At 41.9% G+C, this 13,259-nt stretch overlaps 1 protein-coding gene across 1 annotated transcript; it reads right to left on the bottom strand.

The window, feature by feature from the left end:
• Window positions 1-854: 854 nt before the first annotated feature.
• On the bottom strand, window positions 855-4,846 carry LOC108235472 (urotensin-2 receptor). The gene is made up of 2 exons (XM_017415500.3): window positions 4,581-4,846; window positions 855-3,383 (listed from the first exon to the last, which is right to left on the bottom strand). Exon 2 carries the CDS (start codon window positions 3,329-3,331, stop codon window positions 2,195-2,197), a length of 1,137 nt encoding a protein of 378 aa, XP_017270989.1. The 5' UTR covers window positions 3,332-3,383; window positions 4,581-4,846; the 3' UTR covers window positions 855-2,194.
• Between the last annotated feature and the right edge of the window lie 8,413 nt (window positions 4,847-13,259).

Below are 13,259 nucleotides of genomic sequence, written 5' to 3'. Positions count from 1 at the left end.
GGTAGTAGCTGAGAGTCGTCCTCATCATACGCTTCAAGCGCTGACAGATCACATGAGATCCTCGTTTAAAACTTCAGCACGCAAGCCGTCGTGCAAAATGCATTCCTTCAAGGAGTTGCTCATTTTTCTTGTTTTTTTTGTATAATGCTGACTCAGATTATTTTTCCAAGCATCTTGGTTCATTTTAAGGTAAAATACCTGATTTGTTTTCATATAATTTTTAAGAAAACTTCAACCTCCATCAGCACAGACTTTAGTATGTGTATCAAATGTTTTTAAAAAAAACTTCTTCATGTCAATTTTTGTCTTCTGTATCAGACCAAGTGGGCGGTCTGAGTTCATTTTTGACAAATGTTACTGATATTCTTACTTTGGGGCTTTTGTATTTATTCAACTGTGCAGAAGTTTCACAGTTATTTCCCAAAAACCTGGGGGCGTCCCACAAAGCTCTCGGGAATATACATTACAGTGCAGCGCGGGAAAAAGATTTAGGGAATAAATCCGCACCAGACATCAAACACGTCATTTTTTAAATTTAAACCACTAACCCATAACACTCTTTCCACCCCGTCTCGCCCAACACCACCGACCCAGGAGCATCTCATCCCCATCCTTTCGCCTTTCTGTCCAAAAAAACAATATTTGCTCATCTGTGTCTAAGAGCTGCAGGGTTTGTAACACGGTGCAGAGCTGCCTTTGAGTCAGACACAGACCTTTGCAAATAAAAAAGAAGACCTTTCACACAGACACAAACAACAGTAAGAGTCCAATTTAAAGACTTCTTGTCACTGAAGTCGTTCGGAATATTGTTGGTCGACTTACCTCTGTGGTTAAAAATCCAATAACACAATAAATTACAGAAAGCAAAGTCTTTATTCAGAACTTTATAATATGCAGTATTATAAAACTTCAAATACAATCAGCAACAGTGAGGGCCATGCAAAGCGCTGCATGATTCATAACAATAAGCATATTCTCAAGCCCAAACATGCAGGTCAAGGTGAAAGAAAAGTCTTATTTTTTTTTGTTACAAAAGTCAGGGTTCAGGACAAGAAAGCAAAAAGCCCGTGGACACGCTCAAACATAATTCACTGCGTCAATAAACGAACGTCTCAGAAAAAAACCGTCCCGGGCCAGACAAAACCCGGTTGTTCAAAAACAAACATTTTTCTTTTCCTCGTTAAAAAAGCAGAACTGCCTCAGGATTTTACTGGAAGCAGATCCCAACTTTAATGTTGTCTGTTCACTAAAAAGAAAAGGAAACCGTCTCATCTTTGGTTAAATTACGTCAAGCCTGTATCTCACTGAGACAGATTGGAGACGAGCTGAAGATGCAAAACTGTGAGAAAAATTTTCACATAGTTAGGACACATTTGCACGCTTATGCAACTGCAAATTAAATACTACATTTCTGTAAAAACATGCAATTATTTTGTTGCGATTTACTCACAAAGTGTCCTAACTTTGTCTCAATTTATTCTCTTTTTTTGCCTCTAATTGGGCACAGTTTGGTGTCAAAGGTCGCCAAATCCTCCCGAGGTTGTCTCACATGTCTCACAGTCACAGAAACTAAACTGAGACGAGCTCAAGGCACTCACATCAGCTCTCTGATTACACAGAGAGCAAATTTATTGCATCACATGTTTTAGGACATGTTCAAAATCCCAGCGAGCGAGGCCCAGCGACTCGTGAGGAGATTCTGTAATTTGCATTTTTGTCGCCATCAGTTGCGGCCCGGCGAGGTACAGGCTTCACAGTTTTTTTAATTTCTGTTGGAACTATTTCTGAAAAGATGACAACGTCTGTATTTGTTTGTCTTTTGTTTTAAAAAACACAAATAAAGCACATGAAAACGGTAAAGAAAGGATCAGTATGTAAAAGCTGATGCTGTTGCATAAATTCACACAAAGTTTGGATTATTTCTATTTACAGAGATTGTCATTTGAAGTTGGTATTTCTTAAATATATATATATTTATCTCTCAGTTTCCTAACAAGAAACATTGTCCTTTCACAAAGTATTCATACAAAGTGCTATCTTTTTAAAAATCTTATTTTTCCTCAGCTTTCAGACTAAGTCGATAATCTTTGGTGTTTACTGTGAACCTCATAATGCATCCCTGTAATGGTTTTTTTAAACGCACTTAGATGTGCTTGCTCACATTATCGTCTCTGCTGGTGGAGAGGATCGGAAACTACTGCAGAGGAGGGCTCTTGCGGCAGAGCTGATTTGCTGGTGCGAGCGCCTGCCGATTATTGTGTTTCTGTTTTCCCGTCAGAAGCGTGTAGAAGAACGGGTTGACGCACGAGTTTCCGTACGTGAGCCCCGTGAGGATGCGGTTCACCGTCACCTGTGTCCCCACCGGTACTGTTCGGAGCATGTCGGGCTGGTAGAGGGGCAGCAGCTGCCAGATCCAGAAGGGGAGGAAGCAGGCCCAAAAGGCCATGACGATGCCCAGGATGAGGAGCAGGACTTTGGGTTTTGGCGCTCGGGGAGAGCACGCACTGTTGCTCCCGGTGGCCCAGGCCGGCCGGGTCTGCGAGACCCAGTACAGCCGTCCGAGGGTGGCATACAGTGCCCCGATGGCCAGCCCGGGGCCGAGGATGCTGGTGCAGAAGAGGACGCTCAGGTAGACCTTGGAGCTCTGCTCATCCCACGCCGGGACGCACAGCTGGCCCTCGTGGTTGTCCCCGTCCTCCAGGTGCAGGGTGATCATCATGGGCAGGCTGAGGGCCACCGCCAGCCCCCACGCCAGGCCCACCCGCAGCAGGTTGGAGGAGTTGGACGAAGAGGTGCGCAGGGGGTGGGCTACGGCCCGGTAACGGTCCAGACTCATGGCGGTGAGGGTGAAGATGGAGGCGTGCATGGTGAGGAGGTCCAGGCTCAGGAGGAGGCGGCAGCCCAGCTCCCCGAAGGCCCATCCCGACGCCAGGCTGTCGTACACGATGAACGGGGCGGTGAAAAGGTAGAGCAGGTCGGCGAGAGCCAGGCTCAGCACCTGGAGGTGAAGAGAGGAGGAGGACGGGGAGGAGGTGGGGGAGGAGGAAGGGGAGCTGGAGGAGGCAAGGCAGGATGGCACGGGGATCCTTGTTAGGCAGCAGGCGGCCCCGCGCCTTCTCCTCCCTCTGCTGCGCCTCAGGAGGAGGACCAAAGTGTAAAGGTTTCCCGTGATGCCCAGCAGGGAGAGGAGCGAGAGGAGGGAGCAGAAGAGAGCCGTGGATGCCAAGCTGGGAGAAGGAGAGACGGAGGGAGAGGAGGAAGGGACTGGGGAGCTGGAGTTAACAGGGAGGGTGTATGGAGACGTTGGAGGCGAAGAACCGAGGAGGTCCATGATGTTAAAAAGATTCAGCAGGATTACAAGCAGCGAATCATTCAATGTCAGACTGAAGATGCAGAGAGGTGAAAGATGGGGTCAAAAGGTCAAACAGAGGGGAGAACATGATGTGTTATTCTCCAGTTTCTGGAGAGGTTTTCTTTATTTTACACACACGAAGAACAAATATCTACCGATCCTATTTGTCTTTCTGACGGTGTGGTTTACATTTGAGCTGCGAGAGCAGATAAAGAAAATAAAGTCACGTAAACACGTTTGAATGGAAATGTCAGGAAAAACCAGGATGGTTTATGTTTCAGCAGGAACCTGCTCTGGTTGGCACGGCCATCACGGTTTTATAGTTGCACAGGGAGTCTGGTGAGGCTTGTTCAAGAAGGGGTAGTGAGTGTGTGTGTGTGTGTGTGTGTCCAATTGAAGACTGTAAATCCAGCCTGAAGCCTCCTTCTCGAGGTCAACATTTGGGCGACAATTAGTTTAAACAGAGGCGACCTATATCTTATTAACAAAGAGGCCATAAACTGTCGGGATTTTGTTTAGATTTCTTCCGCGTGCTTTTGTATGTTTTTGCGCTCCGTTGGTTTGGATTGGGACCGGCGACTGTAAATTTGCCGAGTCCGAACGCAGCAGGACTCAAGTCTGGCGCTGCGTTGTTGGAAAAATAAATTTTTTTTAAAATTACATTTCAAAAACTGAGGATTTTCTGGAGATTTGCTCCTGAAGGGACATTAAAGCGGAGATGGGATGTCTGACAGAAACATCTTGGGTTCGGAGCTGCAGAAACAGCAGGATCGCCTCTAAATAACCTTAAATAACCTTAAAGTGACCAATAATCACTGGGCATCCACGTGAAGGAAATCATTACTTTGCAGACATCTTACAAAAGCAAAAACAGGCATGCATACAAACCATAAGCAATTCTTTTCTTAATCTAAAACACGGTCTGTTGTGGGGAAACGATCAAAGTGTTGCTATGTTTTAAGGCTTAAAAACTGCATCTATGTCAATTATTATTTTTTTAAATTATACTGCAGGCTTTTACAAAATGTGCAAACATCGAATTTGTTACAAAAAACTCACAGAATCCATGTGAGATACGTGCCTGAGGGAGGAAAATGAAAAATAAGCACTTGCAAAGGCCCAATCTGAGCCCTAATAATTCTAAAATGATGTTTAATTTATTTCTCTGTCTCATGCATATGATATATATAGTTGTATTTTACCATACAGAAATGTTTTATAAACTTACTTCAGATCTGTGCGATCCCAGACGCTAACACGTAAATTTCCTTGAAGTTGTCGAGTGAAAACAATCAGTTTCCATGTTGAGATCCTCCTTTCGTCATGTTTAATCTGGAGCTCTTTTTCCTTCTGTAGTAAAAACAAAAAAGGTGATTATTTGTGGTGAAATGAGGCTCGCCTTTATTTGAAGTTTGGGGTCGGATCTCCGCTGTCTTGTCGAGCCCTCAGCGCTGCTCCGTGTCCTCTCTGATGTGTGTGAGTCGGTCCGACGGGAGAGTGTGTGAGCGTCAAAAAAGGGGGTGGGATGGGAAACAGGACCAGGGGACTCATCCCGCCGCCTGAATATTAATACGAGGTTATCCCGACCAGAACCAGGCTTCCAGGGACTCAAATTTCATTAATAGTTTTATTATTTTATCAGAGTTTTACAGAATTCATGCACTGAGTCATCAGTTTTTATTCCTCCCCAGTTACGGAAGTTATGTTCACATCGTTTGAAATGTGGTTAAAAACTGTTTTGGCAGCTTTTGTCCTAAATATTCCTCATAATTACCGTTTGCTCACTTCAGCTGCTTTGAATTATGACTAAGACAGCAGCAGGCCAGACCAAAGCTTGGCTGAGTGGTGGTGTAAGAATTTACAGTAAAACACGGGAAAAGTTACCATTAATGTCATTTAAAACTCTTACTTTATGACCATGTTTGAGGGGATTAAATGTAGGTTTGATCATAGTTTGATGACTAAATAACAGCCTTGAGATTTATGCTCGGGATAAATATCTTTGGGCCAAGCAAGCTCAAATCCTAATCGAACGTCACTAAAAGAAATCATTGTTTGACCATAAATGGTATTCAAGCGTACTGTTTTGGCAAATAGTCACGATAAGTCGCAGGTACCTGCTGCGTTAGATTCTGACGTTTTCTTTTATGCAACATGGAGGATTTATAACATTAAGAAAGAAAGATGCCTAATCAGCGCCACACTGCACTGTAAAAAAGTGTTTGTTGACTCAATTCAGTTTAGATGCATCGTTGATTTTGTTCTCTTTTTTTGCACAAAGGTTTTAATAAAAAGCAAAGCCTTTTCAGCAACCATAAGTGAATTAAATAAAAAATCCCAACAGTTACTAACAAAACATATTTTTATTTCTACTTTTAATTGGCAGAAAAGAAGAACAGTCGTGCTCGAAACAGCTCCACAAATTTCATGTGGGCATCTTTAACGAACCAAAACGGACTTCAAACTGAGCGTTACGTGATTATCAATTATAAAACGTACATTTGTGATTAAGTTACAGAAGCTAAAAGGAAAAGTTCTGCCATTTCAAAGTAGGGTTTGTGGGAAAGTAATGAACAATCAATGTTTTACTTGTTGATAGCTTTTTTTGAACAGCTTCAGTTTGGAGAAATAAATCACAGGAATTTAGTCATTCAAAAAACTGTAGAACAAGATATTAATTCTTCTCAAAGTTTTCACAGAGCCTGACTTCAAAATGACTGAATGGTCACTTTAATACCTCAATGATTCAAGTTTTGGTCTTAGATTTTTCTTATGTTGTCTGTTATCGCTGGAAAAGATATCGCTCCTTATGTCCTTATGCTTTGTTCAGGATGTGGCTAACTTCACAAACTCTCTCCCGCTAAAAAGAACCTAATAACATTCACAGCTTTGTTGAACAGGAAGCTGATCCTGCTTATCTGAAAATCTGCAGCTCCACCTACATACGAGCTGGATTAGAGAGGTCCTTTATTTTCTTGAAATGGAAAAAAAAATAGACTGACTTTGGCCGGAAAAATTGTATCATTTAAAATAACCTGAAAGCCCTTTCTGCCTGGGGGCTTGAGGGTTCTGCTCAGGTTCTTAGCTGTTCCAGTCACTTGGGGATGCTACGTCTATCACCGCTGCCTTCTTCTGTAGCATGTCAGCCACCAGTGGCTCTGTCATACAGCTTTTACATGAGAAGATCAAGGGTTCCCTGATGCTGGCAACCCTGGTTGTGTAATGAGCTCAGATGTGTCCTGGATTAGCATCTGATGTTGGGGAACCTGGACGTTCTGATGAGAAATGGACTACTGGAACAAGTCATTCATGGATGAGAACAAAGAACTTATCACTGATGGAATGCTACGATATATTTACTCGTTTTCTTGCTCTATTATATATCAGTGAGTCTTGTTCACAAGTGATGGTAGGATGGAGCAGGAGATGGATCGACCCAGATCGATCAGACCCAGATCTCCCTGGAGGGATTCTGTATCCTCTCTGGTCTGGGATCGCCTCGGGATCCTCCAGGAGGAGCTGGAAAGGGTCTCTGGGGAGAAGGAGGTCTGGGTTTCCCTCCTGGACCTGTTGCCTCTGTGACCCGACCACAGATAAGCGATGGAAGATGGATGGATGGATGGATGGATGGATGGATGGATGGATGGATGGATGGATGGATGGATGGATGGATGGATGGATGGATGGATGGATGGACGGACTTGCTCTGTTATGACAGTTATTTTGTGATTTATTTACGACTGCACGGTGGAGCAGTGGTTAGAGCTACCGCCTCCCGGTCTGGGGCCTTTATGTGTGGAGTTTGCATGTTCTGGATGGATGAATACTGCACTCTTTGGTTTCCTCTGTATTTCGTTTATGTTAGTGGCATATAATGTTAGCTGTTGGCTAAAACATTTGTAACAATCAATGAATGTTAAAAAAACTGTTATTTTAAGGTGATTCCCTATAAGACATCTGATGTTCTTTTAAACTCCGATTTCCGTTCATTTCGACTCTTAAACCCAGCAGAACTTCTAATCACGACCTGTTTTAGGGTCGTGTTTCGACAGATCTGTGCACAAAAGAAGGAGAGTCGACCAGAAGCAGAGTCTCAAACTGTTCGCTCTGTTTCTCCTCGCTGTAGATCAGCGTTTTTGCTCGACACTGATAAAATGTCAGCGCGCTACAATCGACGCCGACTCCGCCAGTAAGACGGAGGTCTCAAATTGAGTTTCGCCTCGCAGTGTGAAGGACAGAGAGAACCGAGGCAGAAGCATCCGCTGGTATTTGCTGTCATTTCGTGACGCACAGCAAGATCTAACGCACTTCAGCCCTGACACCAGCGTCAACACCGCAACAACCGCTCGTGTTCGAACGCGAGCCATCCCACAGCCCCACGAGGGATCTTCATCCGGGGGATCCGGGGGTTTGAGCTTTAGAGGAAATTAATTACCCAGCACACTCGCCTGTGTCAACATTTTTACATGCCGGGGGCAAAGTTTAACCGGTCGACGCTCCGACAGCCCCGCTGAATAAACGGGCCTTTCAGCGGTTATCAAAAGCAGCTAGCAGTTGCCCGCTATCCGCCGAGTTGTTTTTGGCTCGGCAGCTGTCAAACCCACAGCTGAGGTCCTCGCCAGCTTCAAGAGGCCGAACGACTCTCGCGGGCTGGCGGCAGGGGAGTCCACGTTGGCTGCTCCGTGCATGCAGTGGCGTGCGCAGGACGGACAGAGACAGGCAGTAAATACCAAAAGAGGGACGGGGGCGAGAGGAGGTGGACATACCTATCCCTACGGGGTGTGAGGAATTTGAACAAATACCTGGCACAGGCATGCCAAAACAGGGGGGGGGTAGGGGGCATGTTACCTACAAGGAGATGATATAAAAGCTTATTGGATGGAAGCGTGGGAGTGATAAAGTGATGTCAGGAGCTCACAATTGTACACAAGGAGCCTAAATCCGTGAAATAAGGCACTGTTTTTTGGGGTTTTTTTACATGCAAGCATGGAAAAAGAAAAAGCAGGGGGCGAGTGGGGGAAAAAGAGGCTGGTACGGGTTGGAGCTCTGCACTGTTTATTTGTATTTGTCAGAGCGCATCAATCTCCATCCGGGGGAGACGTTTAGTGTAATTTCTAATTAAATTTATCTGAGCTATGGGCTCTGTGCTGGTCCTTTAACCTGGACTGCATGTGTTTCTCTCTGTTAATTAGCCCGCATCAATCTTTTATGCAAATAGGAGAGGTCTTAAAATGAGAAACAAAAAAAAAACGACTTTGCTTTTCTGAAGCTGTTGTTAAAATCGAGACTTTTTGTTTTAAAAAATGAGGACTAAAGCAACTATTGTAGAGCTGTGACATTTGTTGGCACTATAAACTTCATTTTAACATAATCTCTAAGTTTGTAATGATTATTTTTACATTTTACTTGAACAGAATTAAGTTTTGGGTAACAGGCCTCCAGAATATAATTACTCAAATATTAGAGCTTATTAATTCAAATCTTTGTGTTTTTCATGAATTACACAGCCGACCATATATATTACAGATGCTATTTCTTATTTAGCCTTACCGTACAGTTACACTGCATTATTTTTAATGTTTTTCATCAAATAATAAGGGGGTGGGGGTTAGCATTTTGGATAAGAAACAAATGATAAAATCATCTGAACAACTTAAAGACCAACTGGTTGATTATTTATGTTCTTTATTAATATATTAAATGCTGAATCGGCTTTATGAGTGGATGCAGAAACTCAAAACAGAGTTTGAACATCAGACACAGTGCACAGAGGATAATTTCTCTGCACTAACCTGACACGTTTCATTATTCTAATTGGGTACTCGTTACACAGAAATGTTCCCTACGGTAATATATTCTATGGGTTTAATCAAATGTTAAGTCAAATTGGCCCCCGAGGTTTATATCTGTTCCACTGGGAGTGTGGAAAAAAAACTAAATGGAGCAAAAGAACGCACTTACATAGTCCTGAAAAAAACAAAAAAAACAGCTTTCAGTCTCCTGGAGTTTCCTCTGCAGCTCAAAGGAAGGGGGCTGTAACCCGTCCAATCAGAAGACAGTCACAATATGACAAATGCCCCTAACAGCTCCCTAACCTCCTCCCGGCTGTCCTTGCTCTCCTCGTTCATTTCATTAATTAGCCTAACTGTTTCGGAGAGAACCGGCTGACAGATTGCCTGCCGCTCCACTGTCCTCGGTACAGTGGACTTGATTAAATGGGCGGACATTTTTTGCATGTGACAAATGGTTGTTGGAGCGGGCTGATTCACAACTTGTGATGAGTTATTGATTCCCCCTCTGCCCACCAGCAACCCCCACCGTGGCCGTGTGCGTTTGCAGTCACACATCAAATTTCATCTGTTCCCTCCACGCCGAAGCAGGACTTTGTCCTCAGCGCGCCCACACTTATCGGCTAAAGTTTTGTAGCGATTAGCACCACATCCAGGCTGCTCAGCAGATATACTGAAATATTTAGAAATGTTTCCTTTTTCTGCAAAAATACAGGGTGAACTCTGAAATTTGTTAAAAAAGCTGAAACTGGATGGGTTAAAGTTAAAATGATCAGAAGAAAAGCTAAAATTAGTAAACCGTAGCTTAGGGCTAAATTAAGCAAAATCATAGCTAAAAGCTAAAATTAGAAAATAAAGCATCTAAAAGCTAAAACTATCAAACCCATTGCTAAAAGGTAAAGGAAGCAAAATTTTAACTTTAGGCTAAAATCAGCTAACCAACAACTAAAGCTAAATTTATCAAAACAGTAGAGAAAAGCTTAGATTAGTTTTAAAAAGTAGCTTAGAGCTAAAATTAGCTTAGGATGAATTAACTACTAAAATTTACATAACTGTAGCTTAAAGCTATAATTGGTAAACCATAGATAAAAACAGAAAATATCTAAATCTAGCATAACAGTAGCAAAAAGCTAAATCTAGCAAAACCTTTGCAAAATACTAAAATTACTAAAAGACAACTTTAGAATAACACTAACAGTAGCTATAAGCTACATTTAGCAAAATAATAACTAAAAGCTAAAAAAAGCTAAAAATAAAAGGCTGAATCAAAGCTAAAATGAGAAAAACAGTATCTAAAGATTAAAACTAGCAAAACCATTGCTAAAAATTAAAATGACTTTGAAAAAGTAGCTATAAGCTATAAAACTACCTTAGGTAAAATTAATAACTAAAAATGGCATAAGTGTAGCTTAAAGCTAAAATTGGCAAAGCATAGCTAAAAGCAAAACAGAAAAACAATCATCGCTAGAAGCTCAAATAAGCAAAACAGTAGACAAAAGCTAAAAATTGCTAACCAATAACTAATGCTACAATTAGCTAAACAGTAGCAAAAAGCTAAATCTATCAAATTTTTTGCAATTAAACTAAAATTAGTAAAAGAGTAGCTAAAAGCTAATATTAGAATAACACAAACTAATTGCTAATATTAGCATAACAGCAACTGTACCCTAAATTCATCTAAACAATAGCTTAAAGCTAAAATTAGCAAAACTGCAGCAAAAAATTAAAATGAGATTTAGAAAACAAATAGTTTGCTAAAGCAGATCTCAAAGAGACCAATGTTTTGAAGGAATAAAAAGATTTTGCTGTGTTCCTGTGGAGAAGGTTTTAGTAAAATTAAATAATTCAAAATGTCTAAAAGTTACAAAAACTAAAAGCACTTCATTCTGGCTCAAGCTGGACGTTTTGATGTGTGAACAATTGGCACAAAACTATAAACTATAAACAGGGACACAATAACATGACAGGAAAATGTGCCTTTTTAGGAGATTAAACATTCAAATTCTAACATTTAAAAGCAAAAATAATTTAAAAAAAAGCTCTTTGTCATTGAGGTGATTCAGCAGCTTCTGAGGTGTGAAAGGATCTGTTTGGTTTCTAGAAGCCGCAGGATCAGTCGTTGGCGTCAAAACACCAAACCAGTACAGGGTTAACCCTGAAATCATGCAGAATTATATTCACTCTTTACGTCTGGAACTGGTTAGTTTCAAACCAGCATCTGCAGAAACCACATCAGCCTGTCAGAGGCCCGCATTGGAACAGCTACAACCGGCAAAAAGCAGGATTAGAGTTTTTTCAGAATAAGAATTCACTGGGGAAATTCACGTTTACAAATAATTTTTTTCAAAGTATTATTAGTTTCCCGCACTGTTTTAAAAGAATATAACCAGATGTGTGCAGCAGCGACTGTTTGCCTTCCTCGTTATCTGTGTTTGGCATCTGTCCAGTCATAAACCACCCGAGAGGAGAAGCCCTTCTCCTTTCCTGTCAGCCCAGCTGCTGATTTAAAATCTCCCGTAATTACGTCCTCAGAAACCAGGTGACTACCGCCCCCGGTCAGTTTGCAGCCTTCCCGGTCTGTCCGTCCTTTTAGCAGCAGTTTCTCTGCAAAACTTGTTTCAATCTGCCCACTGGTGGCTCAGAGTCAGTATTACAATCTCTCTGCTCTCAGCTTCTTAATGCTTCTTCTGCAGGTCAGGACGTACTCAGGAATGACCCCACCTTGACGTCACACAGTTGCTGATATTTCCTTCTAAATTGGAAAAAAAAAGAAAAAAGAAATCCCATAAATCTGTTTTGTGTTAAATGAATCGTAACGCTGAATGGGGAACAGTGGAAACGCTGCCCACTGTGGCGGTCAGACGCGAGCGCCGCTGTTGGCTTCGTGCTTCAGTGTCTGCTAAATAACTAAAAAGGGAAAAGCTTTGCCCCAGATGTGCACATCTGTTTGTGCAAATGACAAATGACTGCAACTTTAAGGCATTTCTACGCCTCCTTTTGTTGTCACAGACTCATTCATAAAGGAAATATAAAAACTTTAGGGATGTTGGAGTTTATGATCAGCATTTTTTAAAGCCAAAGGTTAAAGGCCAAGCTTTATGGAATGCGTATCCCCCGTTTCATGTTGAGAAATGATGGAGTTGTTTCCGTTTTGGTCAAACTTTGGAAATAACAAAACGCACGATCTCATGCGACATCGAAAAAATGTAACAAGTACGTGTTGTGAATGACCCTCAGCCACTAGAACACCAAATCTTAGCTCAATGTCTGTAAAACTGACTGAAATATGGGCATTTTTTGTGTTTTCTAAAGTCAGCCATCTTGAATTATATTGGCTCCAAATGTTAATAACTTGTAGATGAACATCCAACGATCACGTAATGAAAATTTCATTAAAATCTGTTAAGTGGTTCGTGAGATATTCGACTATTACTATATATTTTGTTTTACTCTATTTAATCTTCATTAACAACATTTATTTAAACCAGGGGTGGGCAAACCTGGTCCTCGAGGGTCCTGCTCCAACACACCTGATTTGAATCAATGGGTGATTAACAGGCTTCTGCAGAACATGAAGAGGTGATTTAACCACTGAATCAGGTGTGTTGGAGCAGGGAAACAAGGAAAACATGCAGGATGGTGGCCCTGGAGGACCAGGATTGGCCACCCCTGATCTACTCTGAAGAAAAACATGGTCCATCCCACCTCCCAGGTGTGGCATATCAAGATGCTGATTGGACTGATTGTTGCACAGGTGTGCCTCAGTCGGACCACTAACACAGACTGACGCAAATTTGAAATATATATATATATATATATATATATATATATATATATATATATATATATTTGTTCGAAAGAAAAAAAAAAAGTCTCCGATTTTTTAATTCAGCTCATGAAAAAAAGGGACAGTGTTTATAGTCCCTAACTGGTCCCGCTGATCGTTTGCTGACGTAATCATGCTTTCTGTAAGTGACTTCCGGCCCCCTCGTCCCGGACAGCTTTTCCATGGTTCAATTACAGCCGCGCTTGTCACGCAAAACGTTACGAAACTTAAAATGGCGCACACTCCCCGCGCGCTGATGGCGCATTTGGTGTTAATTGAGCTTCATTAGAAA

Source organism: Kryptolebias marmoratus, linkage group LG16 (assembly GCF_001649575.2).
Source record: "Kryptolebias marmoratus isolate JLee-2015 linkage group LG16, ASM164957v2, whole genome shotgun sequence".
In the NCBI taxonomy this organism is placed as follows: Eukaryota; Metazoa; Chordata; class Actinopteri; order Cyprinodontiformes; family Rivulidae; genus Kryptolebias; species Kryptolebias marmoratus.
The sequence above is the reverse complement of the archived record's forward strand: the minus strand, read 5'-3'. Positions and strand labels throughout refer to the sequence as shown.